Source organism: Corvus moneduloides, chromosome 18 (assembly GCF_009650955.1).
Source record: "Corvus moneduloides isolate bCorMon1 chromosome 18, bCorMon1.pri, whole genome shotgun sequence".
Classification (NCBI taxonomy): Eukaryota; Metazoa; Chordata; class Aves; order Passeriformes; family Corvidae; genus Corvus; species Corvus moneduloides.
Window position 1 is genome coordinate 8,913,110 of NC_045493.1, and position 19,920 is coordinate 8,933,029.

The window sequence follows — 19,920 nt, forward strand, 5'->3', positions numbered from 1 at the left end:
TCTGGTTGACAGAGAGAGTCACAAAGTGATGTCACCCTTCAGGGAACTCCCACAACTTTCCAAGTTTTCTTTCCCAAAGTTCAACTTTGTAATTTTGGGAAGTTTTGAATTACAAAACACTGCCTCCCAGTGCAGGATGTGAGGACAAGGCAGAGCTGGGCATCTCCCAAGGCTGTGAAGATCTGTCCCCCATGGAAGGGTTGGCTGTGCAGAATGCTCTGTCTGAACCGTGTGCCCCAGCAGGCCGTGGCAGAGTGAGTGGCTGTGGCAGGGTGTGGGCAGCCAAAGCCTCAGAAGGTGAAGCTGGAAAGGCTGGAAAGCTCCCAGATCCAGCTCACCATCCTCCTCCTCCTCTGCCTCCTGGAAAATCCAGTGCTCACAGTCTCTGTCAAGCACTGAGCAGCTTTCACCATCCAGTTCCTTTCAGATTCACAAGCAAACCCCACCGACACTTTGTGGGCTGGCTGTGGCATGTGTCACAGGTAAATAAATACAGCACAGTTCACTGCAGGCACAGTCTGAGAGCAGGCACCTCTTGGTGTAAGGGAAAACTGGTTTCTCCCCCGTGATCAGTTCCATAGGTGGTGTAAACCAGCCTGGATGCTGATTCCAGTGGAACAGTGCTGGTTTCTATAATTTGAAGCTCTGTCCCAGACTATTTAGAAAGTGGATCTCTCTTAGAGCAAATCCCAGGGTATCTTCATGTCACAACACTCCCTTCCTAGGAAATCGTCAGCCAGGAGTATGAGTTACTGCAACGGCTACATCACTTCAGACAAAACCTCGCCATCTGCTCTACCCTCTAATTACAAATGCAGAAAACATAATTCACAATCAAATCACATATAAAAGGCAAGAAAATGAGCAATTAAAATGCACATTCTGCCAGGCAAATCAACCTTCCCTTCCCAGCCACGCTGTACCCACTGCTGCTCTGGCCTGTGGCAGACAGGGTCAGGATTAGTCCCGGATCACTGGAGACCCTGGTCCTGCCAGTCTGTCTGATAGCAGCCTTCCAGACTTGATCCTCTCATCTACCAGCGACTTTCTCCAGCTCCAGCCTGCTGCTCTGCTTACCAGGGACTTGCCAACCCTCAGGATCACTTTTTTCCGAGGGAGCAATTTACCTTTCTGATGTACAGACATATCTTTGTTATTTCCTACTCCCTGCCTCTCTTCTGGAGTCCTCCTGGCTCACAAGTCGACACAAACTTGAGGGTTTGGGGCGAATAAGCAGGGATGGATAGTGGTGTGTTTGCCAGCAAACACCCCAGGCTGAATTCATCTCTGGTGCAGCGTGGCTGCACTTAGTGAAGTTATCATCCCCTCTGGAATGCGTGTGCTGGAACGTGCATTAACATTCAGGCATCATTTATACTCTATAAGTAATTCAAGCCTACAGGGGCAATTTCTTGCATGTTCAAAATTCAAAGACTCCTTCTCTAACATCAGCTGGTTCAGAAGGGTTGAAATGCAGCTCTGAGGCTGGAGAGAAGGGGGGTCCTTGGAGAGGGGTGTTCCACTGGGGGAGAAGGATTTGACCACTGTGCCTTACCCCCACATGCCTGAGTGGGAGACTGATGACAGCCCTGTCCATCAGTCTGTCCATCCCTGATGTTTGGGCTCTTAGGAGCAGCCTCAATGCCCATCAGGTCCATCCCAGAGGATGAGAGTCAGTGCTCTGCAGCAGTGCAAAGCAGGTGGAACAAAAGTCCTCTCTATTAAGGTCACTCAAGCTATTCAAAGCTCTGCATGTGACGTGTCTGCTGTGCCCTTTCTTGTGGCACATCCTCTCACTCCTGCCTGGGTGGAGAAAAACCCCTTTGTGAGCCAGCTCTGCAGTCTGATCCTCCCTTCTATCCCTGCTCAAGGCCTGTACAAGGCTCCTGGGGTTTTTTGGCAATGCTCAGGTTTCCATGCTGGGCCTCAAGGAACACACAGGTCCCTGCTCTAGAGCTGCTGTATGCCAGAGCCATGGAATGGGAAAGGGATGGGCTTAGCACAATAGACATCCTGCAAACAGGAGAGCCCAGCACGTGCTGTGCCACTCTGCCATTGCAGAGGCTTCATCTCATTGAGCAAAACTCCAGCAACAAGAGGGCTGATGTGACCCAAGCTGAGGGGGATTCCTGGCTGGATCAGCCTGCTAAATATTTTCTACTCTTCCTTTTAAAAGCCTGCCCCAGCAACCTTCCTCCTCTTCTACCTTCTACTTGCACAGAAAGCACGAGGCTCTGATACTCCTTCGGAAATGTTTCAGGGCTTCCTGATAGCTTTACAATATCTTGCAGTGAAGTGGCAGATGGGATTCTGGACTAATCAATACACTAACAGAGCCAGGTGCCGGATCACTGATCTGAACTGAAAGAAGGAACAGTAAATCCAAAGAATACAAAAATACCATTGGTTCTATAAAGCAACATGATCTGCAATTTGTTCAGCAAGCAATTCAGTTCCCAGGTTTGCAAGCCTGTGCTGTGAGCTCAGCAGGATGAGAGCAGGAGGCCTCTCTCCTCCTGAACCAAATGCTGTGCCTGAGAAGGAGCTGCAGCCCGGATTGCTGCTGCAGGGATTCAGAACTGCAGCTCTTGTGTAAGGCTGAGCACAGGCAGCCCAAGCTGAGCCCAGGGCCCGGGCAGCCCCTGGTTCCCAACGCTGTGTTCACCTTCCCTGGCCTCAATCCACTCTTGATGGAGCCATGACAAGCCCTCAACCAAAAGCCAAGGGTCACCTCATGGGATCAGTGGCCAGAAGGCTGATTGGGCCATTAGATTGCCATGAAGGGACAAGAGCCCAGCTGCGTGGCTCTAAAACCTGGGATACCCAGCTCTGTGTGGGAGACGGGGCGAAGGGGACTCAGCAGCCTCAGATTTGGCACCAGCAGAGCCCTGTGATCCCCCACCTCCCTCTGTTTTACAGCTACACTCTGAAATCAGCATTGCATTCAAGACAAGCAAAGAGCTCCTAACAGGGGAGAGGAATCTGTCCTTCCCATTTTCTTAGCAGCTCCTGTGCTGAGTCAATACCCATCACCTATAATTTTTTTTTTTTACTGTTTGAAGACTTTAAAAGCCAAACAAAAGACATGTAACAAGTTACAAATTCAAAGGAGGTTTTTTTTTTAGGTGTCAAACTGCAGCTGAACTATAGTTATGGTTATTATACCTAAACAGACATAAAACTATAATGTGGATCAACACATTTTATCACAGTCATTCACTGAACACTGAGTCTGTGCAGCTTAGCTATTGCCTTTCTCCAGCCCTGAAAGATTTACCATAGTTTCAGATTAAACTGGAACTTTATTATGTAGTTATTTTAATCTCACTTTATTTCATCACTGCTTGGAGTCCTATTATCAAAGTAAGATCCTGTTAAGGTACAGCAATGATGAATGGTGTTAGAACCAGCTGAAACAGAAACAGAATCCAAATCTGCTTTGCTATATGCAGTAAAAAATATATCAAGAGAGCCTTTATGATGCATTACAGAGGGATAAAGGGGTTCCTACACAACCAGCAGCACTGGGGACAGAGCCTCTCCAGCAGGTTTCCTGCATGATTGCACTGAGTCCTCTGTCCTGCCATAAGGTTTTTGGAGGTGGAATTGCTGTGTAGGTTGAAGGGAGCTCTGAGAACAAGCCTGGTGCTTGGGGCTGCAGTCTTCGCCCTGTTAGGGTGTTGCTCAGACATTCTCTCGTGGGCGCTTTGCAGCCGAGTTCCTCAGTGAGAAGTTCAGGGGAGTGCTAAAGACAGTCAAGTGCTCTAAAGCACAAATTTACATTTCATCTGCCAAGACGTTTAAAGCATATAAATACCTAAATGCTATCCTGAATCAGAATATTTTTCTAAACTGGGACTGAAAACGTTTAGGACATGCTTGAAAACATAAGGGCCGTGTGTGGCTGCTTCGGGCAGAAGCAGGGGAGGGCTGTCAGGCTGCTCCCCCAGCAGAGCAGTGTCAGCCAGCACTGCAGGGGCTCAGACATTGCCACCGGTGACACACGGGGCACCAGCGCCGAGGGACGCCCGGAGTCCGCCCGGCCACAGCCTGTCAGGCAGGGCTGGGAGGAAGGATTGGCACTGTCCGTCCAAAAAGAGTGTGGTCATCTCCTGCCGCCACTTCACAGCACCTGCTGGGACACAGCCAGGCAGCCCCAGCGAGTGGACAGCGGTCACCCCCACTGACCTCCCCGCAGTCCCCTCACTCCCCACCGCAGCCGGCTGCTCTGGGGTTTCTGGTTTTCGCTCTTTCCATCATCCTCAGCCCTGCAAAGCCACCATCCCCATGGCGCTGCGGGATCAGTTCCTTGGGCAGGGCCACCGCAGGTGCACCTAACCCGCACGGCGCCTTGAATTGCTGCGGGATTTGCTCTCCTGCGTGGTCACACATCCCCGAGGGCGATGCTGCAGCCCGGGGGGCACCGGCATTCCCAGCGGAGCTGCAGGAAGAGGTCGATTTAGGGAAGGTGTGAGGAAGCAGACTCCGGCACTGGCAGAGAACCCCGCGGAGCCGCGGCAGCACAGCGGGCACCGCCGCCCGGTCTGCACCGTCCTCTAGTGGCCACCGGCCCCGCTTCACTGGCCACAGGGCAGGGGGAGCGGGCAGAGCCGGGGCAGCCCCCTTCATCCATGGCGCTGTGCCCGCACTGCAGCGCGGTTCCCCCTCCGCCTCTCCCATCCAGGTGAGATGGGACTGTCATCCTTGCGAGAACGACACTGCAGCCGTCACACCGATCACCAGCAAGACTGTCTCCCGCTTGGGAACTGCAGCTCTTGGCCATCAAACCTCTGCTTCCAACACTTCAGCACGTGGTATCTCCAGCCGAGATGACTAAAATGTAAATCCTCACTCTCCCAGTCTGCAGGAAACTGATGTAGGAAAAGGGATGTGATGATTCACTCACTTTGTATCTCAGAGCCCAACACTCTTTCCCCAAGAGCAGCCCAAGAATGCACCTTGCCACCCACCTAAATATTTGATAAAAGTTAAACACGAGCACCTGTGATTGATGCTTCTCCTCACACACCACTCCAGCCGCTCCCCGGATAACGTGTGGCATTATTGAGGCATCAATTATCTTCAGCACAAGCACAGCTCCATTAGCAGGCCTGCAGCCTGCTCGTTTTGATAAGGTTCACACTCTGTGCATTTATCAACAAAATGGGGATAACCAGCAGGACATGGAGTCTGCAGCTTTTAACTCTGTTAGGACAGAGATGACATTCACATCTCTGCATGCACCATCAACCAGAGCATCCTGTCTGCTGGGATTTATTTCTCTGGAAGAGGAAGGCAGTTTCACTCTGTTTTTATCTCTTTTGGCTCAATTCACACGCTCCAGAACTCTCTTTTTAGAGGTGCAAGTAGGGCCCAGGGACAGGGCAAAGAAACTGCAGAAAAGCAACTCTTTTTATTAACAAGTCTCAAACTTCCTTCATAAACTACACAAAGATAGACTCTTGGCTTATTAATAGCAGTAAATCTCCAAATCCAATAGGCATCAGTTAATGAATATTGATTATGATAGTGCTGGAAAAGGCTGGTGTCAGTTGAACTGAGATCCTGTAGCCCTTTTTACCTGAGCAGGGCTGTAAATTAACTGAGAGCTCGTTTTTCAAAATTAGGTAGTGGAAAACACAGAGGTTATTGCTGCACTGTAGCTCTCCCTATCTCAGGGATATGAAACCACCTCAATGCTAATAGCAGCAGTCATTTACAGATGTAAATTTGCACTTCCCTCTATCTCCCAATGAATATCTTAAAAGTAAGAATCTAAGCTGATTAACAAACACCGTGGCCACCTCAACCTTTGACTCCCCAGATAAATCACATCATGCTCTTGATGAGCAGCTCTATTTTGCAGCCAGGCTGGGATGACTTTGAATGGAAGCTCAGGAAAATAAACCAAGGGCAGTCCATTGAAATAGAGACCGTACCATTACCCTCCGCTGGGGAACCAAGGGAGTGATGGGTGGGGAAGCTGCAGGGTTATGTCAATATTTTCATAAAACTATCTTTTATGCTCACTGAAATAGCCCAACAAGAAGAACAAAAACCCCCAGAATAGCCCTCTCCCTCCTCCCCACATCTGATAAAAATCAAATAATAACAGGAGTGACTTATGCACTCTCTGCCTGGTACTTCAATCTGGCCTTCCAGTTAATACACCCCATGATTAAAGCATCTATAATCTACAGTCTGTGGAGACCTGTAGAGCAGGAGCAACAGCAGGTGCGCAGCCTGATAAGGGTTGTTCGCTCTGTGCAGATGAAACTTTTAATATTTATAACTGCTGATTTTTTTTCCTGATGCCTCCTATTGAGGGGAAAGGGGTGAAAGTTGAAAGATAAAAGCTTGATGAAAGACCAGGTGGAATGTTTTTCCAAGGACAGGTAGGGGCTTAAAGCTATCTCCACCTAAGAGCTGATTTAAAAATGCTGCTCAGGTAAGTGCTGGGGAATGAAGTCTCTGGAAGGCCTTCGAGGCTTGTCTGAAGTGCACCCAGGCTTTCAGCTGTAAGCTCCTCTGAGCTGTCTGTGGTTCACTTGTCTGCACCAAGCACAGTGGGACTGTGCTGAGACTGCCAGGCATCATCACAAAATAATTAAGTCACTCCAGGTCAGCTGCACATACTTCAAGTAAAGCACTAACAGCAGCATTTCCAGCTCAGCGCTGCAATGTGCTGAGGAATCTGAAAACACCCTGTGTCAGCCTGAGCCTCCGCCTCGGTGTCAGCAGGAGCTGCCATGGGCAGCACACGGGGCACTGGGAATGCTCTGGAAAACATAAATTGCATCTTGCTCCAGTCCAGTCACTGCTCATTGCAGTGTGGTACTTGGGATCCACGGCTGGTGCAACACTGGTGGTGCCTTTGCAGTCCTCCTCCCGAAAAACACCCCTTTCCAGTGGCATCCCTTTTCCTGGTGCTTGGATAATGCTACAGTCTGTGGTATTTGGTCTCACATACAAGGCTCTGCCCACAGGCAGCAGAGGGCCACACCACAATGCAGGAGCTGCTGCTTTCCAATATTCCCCACCAGCTCCATCTGCCCCACATGCAGGGTGTCCCTGTTTGGTGCCAGGAGACCTCAGAGGGACAAATAGGCACACAGGTCACACAGCCCTTGTTGATACTCTCTTTACCCTCTGTCCACATAGAAGAACCCAACCAAAATCCCTCATTCTCAGCACCATGAGACCTGGACTTGCCCCATGCCCAAGTGGTTTAATACCTGTGCTTTCAAAAATAACTCAATACCCCTGAGTGTCAAAATCATGACAGATGTGAATGACACTGCTCACCAGCAATTACAGACAGATAAAACCCAGGCCAACCTGAATAAAACAAAAATATGCCAAGAAAGCCATTCAACATAGGCATGCATTCTTTTAAATATATTGATTCATTTCATCTGAAAGATGATACACTGACTTGTGTCAAAGTGAGCCATGTGGTCCTCATTGCTACTGCAGAGCACTTCAAGATGTTTACCAAACACATACAGACAACACCCCATGGCACAAGGAGATACATCTTAGAGCTGAAATACAAGGCTTGGGAGAACCTGAACTGAGGTCTCTCAAGTTGAAAGTTACATTTCAACCACTCTGCCTTTCTACCTCAGATACCAGAAGTCGAAGAAAGAAGAAAAGCAGGCTGGCCAGGGAGGAGGCAGCATTGCCTTTTCACCAGAGAACAAAGAAAGAGACTTCCAAAGATAAAGAGGAAAAATATCAATCCCCAGAAACACCTTACTTGAATTCAAAAGCATCAGAAAGGAAAAAAAAAAAAAAAGATGTAGAGCTCTACACTGTGAGGACACGTCCACTGTTTGGAAAGCATGAAAAAAACTGGATGAAGAAAATGTAACACTTCAGTGTCTCCAAGACAGCTGCAGTGCTCCTTGACTTAACCAGACTTGGCTGCCAGAAATTGGATTTCTTGGCCTCCGCTTTCTTGACTGTAATTTACTCTTCCACAAAGTAAGATTTCAAATTATGCAAGCAGAGTTTAAATCTAAAGAGGTAACATTAAGTTTTTGAAAATGAGTTTGTCTGTGTTGTTAACAATGAGTTTATCCCAAACTTAAAACCTTGGGGGGAACCCAATCAAATGGAATTTTTGCATGACTTCTGGAGTGCATGAAAAATCTGAATTAACAAAAGCATCCAGTAGCAGTGGAGTTAAAAAGTCATTAGCCCCTGGATACACTCTGGCCAGAGCTCCTAAAACACGTGCAGGCTGCAAGCAAAACCACACCAAGCTGCTTATCATTCTGAAGCAAAACTCAAGGATTAGCCTCCCACTGCACATCAGCTGGCCTCCCTGGCTACAGCAGGCACCAGGATTATGTTCACTTCCAAAGCTCACGAGCTTTTGGAATCCAGCAACCTTAGAGCATGAGACGGATGTACATGAAGGAACACCAGCAGCATTTCATAGCTGGATTTACTGAGCATCCCTGAGTTGTTAGACAAACCAGTTTCAATGCCTTGAATGTGGGAGTGCTGAGTAAAAGGAAGATAAACATCCCTCTAAAGATGAGCTTAAAAATGCATATAAAAATATAATTATAATACATCAGGTGTTTACACTTATGTATTGAAGACATTTATTACAAAAAGGCTGTCAGCTCTCATGTAAGAGTAACACATCTGAAAAATAAGAGCAGTCAGAGACTGCAATTTCCCTCAGTCCCATGGAGGGAGTGAGATGTCTGTTGATGCAGTCTGTTGATGGTCAGAGCCAGCACCAGCAGTTCTGGGGGAAGGGCTGGGATCCCAGTCAGGAACAAGTCCATAAACCCCTGCTCTGAGGAAAAATCCCTCCCAAATACCAGGTGGCAGTATGCAAGTGTGAGAAACACAGCAAAGTCCATCCAGGGGCAGTGCCAAGGGTCACTGAAGACAGCTGCAGCTCTGCCAGGCAGTCCAGCTCTCCTCACAGGGAAGGGCTGCTGAGCACATGGGAGCTTTGTGCATGTCCCTAAGATCCAACTGCTGACAGATGTGTTCTGATAAGATATGGCATCAGTCTAAACTGAAGTGCTCTGCAAAAATATCATTTTTCTTTCCAAACAAACCTCGTACTTGTTCAAACTCCAGAGGCACATCAACAGCGTTTTTCTTTACTTCTTTATCAAAAAGCTACAAAATAAAAACCAGAAAATATTGTCAAAACTCAGTACAAGCTCTTCACCCTAGTAAGACTGCTTACTCTAAAGTCTAAAAACATCCAGCAAACAAACCCTTCAAATAAAAGCCAGCCCTATCACCACTGTTGCTCATGCTATATTATTTAACAGATCATTTTCCTGGTTTGCCCTGGTTCTGGGTAACCACATCAGTGTAGCTCCCTCCCCAGCAGCAAGGCAGATGAACAGGACGTGGCTGCTGCCTCCAGAATCTCCTTTTCTCTGGTTCCAGTCATTCACAAAGGCACAGCAGCATTACCTCATAAGCTGAGAGCTCCAGGAGCCCTGATATGTCATCCTCCATTTCCGACAGGGACTGGTTCAGGACAGCAGCTGCCTTGGCCACATCTGGGTGATAATGGTTCTGGAGAGACTGAGGAAGCAAGACAAACAGGAGATAATCTAAGTGCAGGGTAACACACACCCATCTGCATTCCCACACAGGTGTCTGCCCCTTGTTGGTCAGATCTTTGGTGAACACCAAATTCCATCAGAGCCAAGTTCGCTGTAATGTGCTAGTACAGAGCTTCAAGAAATCCTCATTTCAGGCATCTTTCAAATATGTCAAAGGCTCCTCTCACATGGTCACATGCAGCTCAAGACAAATTCATCCACAGGGCATGCCTACACTGCATAACCCAATTCTGCTACCTCACAGGGCTCTCATGCCACATCCAAGCTCCAGCTCCCCAGGATTCCAGCTCCTGCAATCATTCTTGTTGCTGCTTCAGCCCCCTACGCACCCCCCCGATCCATTTCTACAGGATAACCTGGCTCTACTTCCATCAGTGCTTAGCAAGTTCCTCTCTCCCATCCCAAGCAAATGAGAAGCCTGGTGCATCTACAGCTATTTAGTCTGTTTCAGCTGCGAACTGCAAGCTCAAATGTGTGCTCACAAGCCCCCCACTAATTAGCATGTACAATTTCTCCAGTGTACGGAATCCTTTGCTAGGACAGAAAAGGATGCACAGTAAAAGAACTCATCTCATTTGCAAGACATATGTCAAGCAGGTTCTTATGAGAGGGGCTGCCCACTGCCAACACGTGTCAAGGAAGCAGCAAGAGTGGAAGAGACCCATACCAGACCCAGATGCTCATTTTGGGACGACATACCTGAATCTCCCAGAGAGAGCTCTCCAAAGCCCTGCTTTGAGACGGCTCCTCCTCCTCCATAACATATGGATCTTCTGACATATCTAAGGAAATAGGAGATACAGAGCTAATACCTCCTGCGTGATGAATGTAAACCCAAAGGGAACAGAGGACCAGTGCTGCAGTCAGAGCTGCTCCTTCCCAAGTCTTTTATGGTCCAGGAACAAGCTGACACACCCCAGCACGACCCAAGAGTCACTGCTGGCAGCACTACAGAACCATGTTACTTTTAAGGAGCATAGGAAGTAGGGCATTTGGAATAGCCTTGAACTTACAGCAGGAGCTTCCACAAACTCAAAGGACAGGACAGAGGGATCCTTCCAAACCTCAGAATTGGGATCTCCTCTCTTCCTCTACAGGAATGCTGCTCTTTATGCTGTCTAAAGGCATAACACAACTCCCCTCTTACCTGCTGGCCCTCCTGGTCTGTGCACCAGCACCCTGCAGGCGGGGTGCCTCCGGAAGAGGTTACAGATGAAGGGGATGATCATGAGGAGAGCCTCGGGAGGGGCCGTGAGGGCCAGCCGGGCCAGCCGCTTGATGAACGCCGCCACCAGGTACGCTGGCAAGTGGCTGGGGACAAGGCACAGGAGGGAGCAGCCTGTTAAAGTCCTGGCAGGGAGCCAGCAGCCTCAGCCACCCTAACAGCATGTCAGCTTACAGATCAGGGGGCTCTTCAGACTTTTTTTGCTATGGACTAAAGAGAAGCTTTAGGAATCTTGCTTTCAAGCAGCAGTATAGGGTCTTGTGTGCTCTCTGGAACAAATTTTTGGGGGAATTTACATTCAATGCATGAATAATCTCAGATCACTGTGAGATTCAATCCTGACATGTGGTACCATTGTGCCAAGCACAGTCCATTCTCATGGCAAACTTTATTCGGTCCTTTTATAAACTTCTGAGTGCTTGGCCAGGCAACCTTAGTTATATTCTTCTGCCATTGTTTTGTGAGTTTAATTAATATACAGGCCATGGTGTTAAATTTACATAACGCTTCCAAGCACTGCAGCTGTTAATGGGAACATAAAGCTGCTGTGTAGTGTAAATGTGCAGCATAATTCTTTCCCCCACCCCCGATGGTAAAAATGCAAATTTCTAACAGCAATCAGCTCATTTAGGCACCTTCTTCACGTCAGAAGAGTCAGGACAAAAGACGACAATTTTCAGTCACTCAGACTTCACTACACCTGCAAGGTTCAACAAAGTCACCTCACAGGTCTTATCACTCTCCAAAGGACACCAGGAATACAAGGGGTTGGATATTAAGTGCCTAGTGCTGTGTTATTGTTGGCTTATTTTATAAAATATGATGGCAACTGTATGAACAGCTGACTATCCAGTTTCTTCCCTGTGTACAATGAACTGACAGCATCAAGACAGGCTGTCAAACACTTCACATTTCAGTGCTTTATGTCTGCAAAAAGTCATCCATTTATCAACAGCTTTGTAATCTATAAAAAGCCTGCAAATTTTACTTTTCCATATTTACAAAGACAAGACAGCAAATTCGTAACTTCCAGCCAAAGTGGAACAGAGATCAAAAACACATCCATAAGCCCTTGCAGCTCAAACTCTGATAACTAACTGCAATTCTTCCTTTCTGAAAATCTATGGCTGTGAGGCAAATCTTCAAAAATAGCACATGAAAAATTACACGCCACTAAGTAACACTCTTGGATTCGGTTTTCTCTGTAAAAATGTATCTAATGCAGCAGGCACACTGAATACATTATACCCAGACATGTGGGAGACTGTTCAAGAACAGAAAAGCAGGAGGAAAATATGTGAGCATACATAATAAAGATGCTACTTACGATGAAGACAAAAACAGATCGGTCAGGTGGAAAAAGCGAGCTCGGTACTTCACGTGATAGATGGAAGGGTCTAACAGACTGTACAGCTTTTTGTAAAAGTCAGGATACTCCCTGTTGAAAAAAAAAGGTAAAATACAACATCCATTAGTGATGTACAGAGGAACTGTGTCTCAATGTTTTTGTGCTTTCATTAAGCCCATCCCAGCCCACTGCTGCGCCCTGTTTAGCTCTCTTAGGCTTCGCTCTACAGTCACCACTTGAAAACAAACTGCAAGGTGAATTTATGGCTCTTGCAGTGCCCAGCCATCTTCAGGGGGTGAAGCCATGTCCACCAACCACAAGTGGTACAGGATGCAGTGAAAGGGACACCAAAGACTATGGCTTCACTCTGTAATCAGATCAATGGAAATCGATTTTTAAGTGCTGAGCAACCACAGTCTAGAGAAGAGGATATTTAGGTTCAGTTGTAAAAGAAATCACACAGCCAAAAAAGCTCAGCATCCAAACAGCTGAGCCTCTTGTGCAGTTTGGCTTTCTCATGGGGGAATTTCAAAGCCTGAAGGTGTGGTGAATCCATTTCAGTTCCTCTTACATAAAGACATAAACCCATGTTGCTTTAAACAAAATGCTCTTTTTACTTACAGATTATGCTGATGAATCAGAATAAATAACCCATTTAGGGCTAGAAGACTGATTGCTCCACCTGTAAGAAAGCAGGCAGATATCAACACAATAAAAATAATTAGAAAAAAAAAATCATCCTCAAGTTTTTTATATAATAAAATCTTACCAGAAGGAACACAAAACTGAGTACCTGAAATTAGAGCCAGTGTGATGGCTGGAAGGTGAAACAATTCCATCTACACCCTTACAGAGGCTCTCAAGTTTCTTACAAAGATCAAGCTGTAGCTTGGCAGAACAAATGTTCAATGACTGAGACACATGAATGTGCTGTTTTAATTCCTCAACAAAGCCACACTGGGGAGGCAAAGGTCTGCTCAGAAAGGACATTTCTGTAGGAACCTGTGGATGCAGCCCAGGTATCAGCAGCACTGGCTGAACCCTATATTTAAAATAAATCACTCCAGTATTCTACTCTTCCCAAAGCCTTAAATATGATTTTCCTTATACACAAGGAGCAATCACATTGACAAACACAGGTAAAATCATCTCACTTTCAGAGACAATGGAGTTCACCCTAGTTCCTTAGCTCCATCCCAGCCCAAAGTACACGTATTCCATCATCCAGGCCGTGGTGCTGCATCCAGCAGAGCTTCCAAGTCCATCTGTCCCATACTGCAGGTACCACAAAGGATAAAAGGCTGTTCTCACTCACCTATGCCATAAGCCACTGTCAGGAAGTCCATCATGAGAGTGGGCTCGTTCATGTAAGGCAGGACAGAGTCATGCAGAATGACAAGAACCTTTTTGTAAAGGCCAGTGGGCAGCTGTGAAGGACAAAGCCACACAGTGAAACAAGCACTGCAGGGAGAACTCGGAGAGCAGCAGCAACCTGTGGCTAAAAAGACAATGCACAAGCAGAAGGGAACATGCCAGGACAATACAGAACAGCTTGCAGCAGCAGTTCCCAAATGGGAGAGTTTACAAGTGACACCAACTTAAGTTCACCCAAGAAGCAGGTGCTCACAAGTAACAGTGTCATCACTCAGATGGGGAAAATCACCAGGAGAAAGGCTGGGGAAGCTTCAGCTTGTGAGCAGACATTGTTATGCTGCAGATCACCCTTATGGGCACACATGCTTAAGGTGGGGAAAAAAGGATGAGAGTAAGGAAAGAAACAGGCCAAATATGAGGTTGTGTTTCTTGGCAGAGTGAAATGATCACTGGGATGTTCTCATCCAACATTCAAAACTGGGGTCCTACCAGCAGCTCTGTGCAAGGCTGGACACAATTGCTAGGGAGCAGCAATCCTTAAAGAGTGATGCAGATCAGTGGCAGAAGTAACACTCACCTTGTGCTTCAAAAAAGTCAGCCACATTCTTTCAAACACCTGCCTGTGTGCCTTAAAACAGAATTGCAAACACAGTTAAACACACTGCTGTAGACAAAGCTCTATTTCAAGCAGATAAAATTTCACTTCTAATGCACCGAAGGAACAGTTACCTGCAGCTTTGAAAGTTTCAACTCCTCACGGTTATCTAAGAAGAAAGGGAAAACAGATGTTGAACTTGAAATGGATGTTTAAAAAATTAAGATGACCTTTATTTATGCTAAAAGTTTTGGCTGAAGTACTTATCTTTTTACATGACAGACCCCTCTGTAGACTGAGTAACGTGGATTTTTAACACTGTTTAGAATCAAGTGATCAAAGAAGCAGATACTCTTCATCAGCAAACAATAATAAATTTACACACTAAAAATCTTAAACCTGATTTTCCTCTTCACACACAGTTCATCATGCAGAGTTTACTAACCTTGCTTGACCATAAATTTGACCATCTCAGACTCTTTGTTTGGCATGTTAATGGGTGAGATGAGGGAAAATACGTTCTGCTGGTAAAAAGGCAGCGGCCTCTGAGAAAAAAGCATATTAACAAACATGAAGCAAGTTCCACAACAGACAGCAGGATGCTGGGCTTCAATATTGCCCTGTTTCCAAGTACTGGATATATTTAGGAAAGAGAAAGGGAAAGTGTTGATGACTGAACTACATGCTGGTATATTCTCCATTGCTGCATTTAACTCAGTATTACTTGTTTCTTCAACACAAAACCTGTCTCTGTACTAATTCTGGTTTGACAAAACTGGTGGATCCAGTAAAGGAAACAGATTGTTCCTCTGCACCAGAGTAAAGAGAAGTAAAGTTCTCTGTGTGTCACCCAAACTGTAGAGATTTGGGTAAAACAGAAGCTACAGCTTAGACCAGAAAGAACAACAGTATATGTCTTGAAATACTTTTAGTTTCAGAGTAAAGCCAGTCTTGGCATACTGACACACACAAGAAGAAAAATCAACGCCTTCAATGGGCACATTCCTTTCTCTGGCTTCCAAATATTTTCATATACCACTAATCCCACCTTGCTTCACCCACAGGATACACAACCCAGAGCAGCTCATCCAGAGCCACCTGACCAGTACCAATTCGTTACCTCCTTTGTCTTTTGCATGACTTGCCCAATGCTGGCAGTGACAGCCTTCATGACAAAGTACCGCACATCGTCGTACTCCATGTACTCCTGAAAGCGGGAGATCAGGAGTGAGGCGTCCTCGTGGATGGGAAGCAAACCATCAACAACTACCTAACAAAGGATTTGGAAAGGAAAGCAACAAGTCAGTCTCTTACCCCACTGGAGCAGAGAGTGAGATGGTTGAGGGGACATGAGTTCATGTGCCATCAGGTCACTGACAGAAGGGACTTTTCAGTTCTGCAGCTTACCTTAAGAAGGTCACAAGGAAAAGTTAATGTTCCCTTCCACTCTATTTTGATCAATGGATATTGTGCCTCCAACTCGACAAACTTCATGAGCGTGCAGAGTGCCAACTCCTTTAAAAAAAAAAAAGCAACATCACCAAAAAAACCCACCTAAACAAGGACACCAGGGGGCAGACCCAAAAGAGGCAACTTTCAAAAGGAGGAAGAATGAACTAAGATATTATTCCCTGAGAAAGCTGCAGGCTGGCAGCTGGTGAGCCAGAGAACCAGGGCTGTCTTACAGCACTGCCCGTCCACCCACACTGAAACATGGGGCGATAACCTCAAGGAACCGCCCCCGCCGTGAAGCCGTGGGTCAGCAGCGGGCTCAGGACCTACCTTGACCTGGAATGCGTCGTGCCCCATGAGCTCCCCCAGGCAGCCCACGCAGTCCCTGTAGCGGTGCCTCATCCATATCCTGTACTTGTCCTCGGCGCTGTAGCTCTCTGTGAGGACAGACACACACCGACAGGCTGGGCTCGGCCAGGGCCGCGCCTGTCCCGGGCAGCGCCGCGGGGCCCCGCTCCGTGCTCACCGGCCAGAGAGGCGTCCTGGTCCGGCAGCGGCCCCACGAACAGCTCCCGCCGCTCCAGCAGCGCCCCGAACAGCCGGCTGCAGGTCCTGGCGGCGCTCACGATGTCCTCCGGCTCCTCCTGGCCCTGGGGAACAGCGTGTCAGAGCGGCGGCCCGGCCCCGCTGCCCTCCCTCAGCGCGCTCCCCCCGCCCGGCCCGGCCCGGCCCGGCCCGGCCCGCACCGCCAGCGGCTCCAGGAGCTCGAAGACGCGGTTGGCGCTGGAGCGGCTGCCCAGCACGGCCTCCAGGCAGGCGGCGAGCGCGGCCTCCCGCGCCATGCTGAGGCGGGCGGCGAGAGGAGAGAGGAGGAGCCGCGGCCGCTCCGCCCGCAGGCGGGACCGGGGCCGGGATGGGTCCGTCCTCCCACCCACCGCCGCCCGTGCCGCGGGGTAACCCGGCCCAACCCGCCCTTCTTCCCCAGGACAGAAGGCAGGACGAGGCGGCGGTATAAAAATGTACACTTTATTACACCTTCAGGTAGGATACAGCACTATTCCTTATCATCCTACTGGGTCGAGTACAAATGCTCATCACTTATGTACAGGTTGACTTCCTAACACACTCCTGGGAGAAAGACACATCGAAAGGAAAAAAAAAATAATTAGAAGAAAAAAAAAAAAAAGGTGACTTTTTATCTTCATCAACTGACCTAAACAAGAAACAATCGCCTCTTTAGACACCAAATCAGACCAGTACAACGATGCAGCCAACAGCTCTCCCACTGCTGGATCTGTTCCCCCCCACCCCGACTTTCATGCACATCATAAAAGCTAAACACTTACAAAGTAAAACTGGGGCTAACTAAGCAATATTTTTGGATGAGCAAGGCTATACTGTACACAGTGTCACTATCCATTACCACTGCATTTGCTTTGCATTTTAAACTACTCCGCTGCCAGCAATGCCAGCTCCCTGGCTGGCCGTAAAGTTTAGGGGATGGCACATGCCAGTGGTTAGCAGGGTCAGGGGAATACTACTGCATGCAAAAACAGCTTAAAAAAAATCAAAATGCCCTTGTATTTGTTGACAGAGAATAAAAGGATGCAGGACAACAGAGGTATAAAATAAAAAAAAAAAAACAACAGGAATGCTGCCTGAGCCAATGTTTACGTTTGTGATCTGAACAGAATGGGCTGTACCTATCACAACTAAGGCAGAGGAGCTGGCTGAGAATTCTTTCTTGTTTAAGCCATGTGTATTGCCAAGTACCAAGTATGGACATACAGAGGTAAAAACTAAATATATGCTTTTCTTGCCCTTAAAGAGGCTCCCCTCGTAAAAGAGTAAAAAGATCACAGAATGGAAAAATAACTTTAAAACCATTTCAGAAAAGGAATGTTGTAATTTTGTCTGGATTTTACATGTTGTGCAGTTTTATGGCCAAAGTAAAATAAATCCCTTCCAGCCACCATGGGCTTTTTGATTCCTCAGTCAGTGCTGTTTGCAAAGTCTGTTATTCATTGTATGCAAGAAAAGTAAAGAAACCCCCCACAGTTCTATGCAGCTTTTTGCTTTTTTTTTCTCCGTAACAATAAGGCAAACTGATTTGGAGGAAGAGGCCACGCTCTATTCACATCCAAAATACCCACCTGAAGATACATTCATCGTTAGCTTTAGTAAAAGAATAGTACAAAAGTTAGATCTTACTCTTTACACAGTTGAAGAATTAAGTCTTAGATTTAATTTCACTATTCTCCCCTTCCCCCAGCCCCCCACCCCCCAAGCTGAAAGCCGTGTAAAAAGTACTGAACATTTAAACATGTTGCAAGAGCAGAATGAAACTGAGAGATTCGATTTTATCAGCTGGAGAATTTTTGTGACAGAAGTCCCATGAGAAACAGCTATGGATCATCTGTTTAGCTGTATCTACTGAACAACTCTTTTACAAAAAAAAATGGGCTACACTTTAATACACATCTACTATCAACACAGTATTTACTCAGCTCATGCCTAAAATATCCATATTTTAAAGTGAAGTATGAGAATGAGCACACAGGTTGGGTGATTCAGTAAACTGTACACAAAAACTACTAACAAACATTTTAAAAGACTTACAAAAATGGAGAATGAAACTTTTTTTTCGTTTTTAATTACATATACTTACAGGTTTTCACATTTACTGGCTAAACTTTGCAGGGAGCACTTCAAGTCTGTGTTAGATCTTCCAGGAGTATTTACCACAGGGAAGAACAACACAGAGCTTTTGTACAGATGGAAAATACCGTGCTGTATCAGCCACACCTGGTTCTTTGTGTGGCTTCACTATGGGTACTGAGCACACACTGAACTACAGCAAGGAGCTGCATATTCCCACAGGCAGGTGTGGCATTCCAACACAGGTGGATTTTACTGACATTTATGGCAGATCACCATTCCACTTTTGAGAAGCTGGGCAGAATTTAAACCTAAGTAATGCTTGCTTTATCTGGTTTGAATGAGCACAGAGAACACAGGCAGAATGCATCTTGTACAGAGTTTGAGTGCTGAACAGTTGCTAATACACTGAAGTTACATGTGAGTTTCCATGTTTAAATGTTCACCAGCAAGAAACCTTCTGCTACAAAAAAAAAAAAATAGAGGTGTTTTGTCTTCATTTGGATGTTTGGAGTAGCTTCTCACTTGTCTCAGCAAACACAAAATACTGTGTTTCCCTGTTATTGCAACAGTTCAACTTGGTTTAGTAGGTGCCTTTAATCTGACAGTTGGTGTCCTCATTTGTACTTTTGCTTGCTGACTCTGGGCTTCAGGTGTTGCTGGTGTCTGGGCTGGGTTCTGTACACCTGGAGCCTGAACCTGGGGAGATGCTGTGGTCACCACCTGCTGCTGTATCAGTTTCTGCTGCACGACCTGAGCAGTAGCAGTGGTTGCAGGGATCACCTGAACCTGCTGTTGACCTGCTGTCGTCTGAGAAAGGGTCACAGTCTGGGGCTGAGCTTGTACCTAGACATCAGGATGAAAAGGCAGTTACAAAAGAATAGTTTGGCATTAAACTGAGCATTCATTACATTTCTGCTCTACAGAAGGAATCCTACTCATACTTTAGGTATTTGCTACTGACAAACGTCTCAGACAAAGATTCTGAGAACACAGGCTCTGTGGTTTCATTGAGAAACACCATTCTGTCACATTTTCTAGAGCCTTATAAATCAGAACTAAGAGCCAAGATGCCTGTAACTCAGGTCTCTGCAGTGCAAATCCAAGGACACGCTCTCAGATACATTCAGGAGGCAGATGAAAGGTATAGAAACCCGACTAGATATACAGAAAAATTCCTGTACTGCAGAAGTGAAGGAACAGAGAAAAGAACAGAGGGGCAGCCAGAGGACCAAGAAGGTTAAAATGCACCCATACTGTGACAATAAATACAGCCACTGAGGCTTCCCACCAGTCTCTGCCATTACTCTTTCAGAGAACAGCTGCCAGTCTCTATCGCCAGTTTAGGGTAGAATAGTTTGAACTCCATTCAGAACTCTAATTTTCATAGCTCTACCCAGAGCAAGGGAGAAAAAAAACCAACATCTCCTTGCTCAGAGAACAAGGTAATGAAAACCAAGCAGCTTCAGCTGACTTTGTCCAATGCAGAAGCCAAACAAAGCTACAAGGGCTTCTCCAGGGGAAAAATTAACTCTTGAATGATCCAAAAGGAATCCACTGGGAAGCACTAAAAATGCAGGTAAAAAGAAAGCCATATACACATAAAGACCAGTTTTAAAAATATTTATCATGGCCTAAACCTGCTGCCACTGAAGTC

At 46.7% G+C, this 19,920-nt stretch overlaps 2 protein-coding genes across 19 annotated transcripts in view; both read right to left on the reverse strand.

Moving 5' to 3' along the window:
• Window positions 1-8,557: 8,557 nt before the first annotated feature.
• On the reverse strand, window positions 8,558-16,486 carry NOC4L (nucleolar complex associated 4 homolog). Its single transcript, XM_032128161.1, has 15 exons — window positions 16,352-16,486; window positions 16,132-16,255; window positions 15,936-16,042; window positions 15,561-15,668; window positions 15,274-15,423; window positions 14,599-14,698; window positions 14,288-14,322; window positions 14,136-14,186; window positions 13,500-13,611; window positions 12,806-12,866; window positions 12,164-12,274; window positions 10,759-10,922; window positions 10,311-10,393; window positions 9,457-9,570; window positions 8,558-9,150 (listed from the first exon to the last, which is right to left on the reverse strand). Exons 1-15 carry the CDS (start codon window positions 16,445-16,447, stop codon window positions 9,034-9,036), a joined length of 1,533 nt encoding a protein of 510 aa, XP_031984052.1. The 5' UTR covers window positions 16,448-16,486; the 3' UTR covers window positions 8,558-9,033.
• Window positions 16,487-16,610: 124 nt separating this feature from the next.
• EP400 (E1A binding protein p400) overlaps window positions 16,611-19,920 on the reverse strand; it is a 57,762-nt gene continuing 54,452 nt past the window's right edge. For 17 of the 18 annotated variants that reach the window (XM_032127575.1, XM_032127586.1, XM_032127584.1 and 14 more), the window contains one exon: window positions 16,611-19,109. In XM_032127575.1, coding sequence (XP_031983466.1) covers window positions 18,837-19,109 — 273 coding nt within the window. In that variant the 3' untranslated portion in view covers window positions 16,611-18,836. The remainder of the gene's footprint in view (window positions 19,110-19,920) is intronic. The other variant, XR_004243609.1, reaches the window with a different exon arrangement.

Coding starts and splice junctions, on each gene's coding strand:
- NOC4L (XM_032128161.1), bottom strand. CDS start 16,447: ATGGCGCGGGAGGCCGCGCTCGCCGCCTGCCTGGAGGCCGTGCTGGGC. Junction 13,612..14,135: donor TGACTTTTTTGAAGCACAAG/GTGAGTGTTACT, acceptor TGTCCTTCACAG/CTGCCCACTGGCCTTTACAA. Junction 12,275..12,805: donor CTGATTCATCAGCATAATCT/GTAAGTAAAAAG, acceptor TTTTTTCAACAG/GGAGTATCCTGACTTTTACA.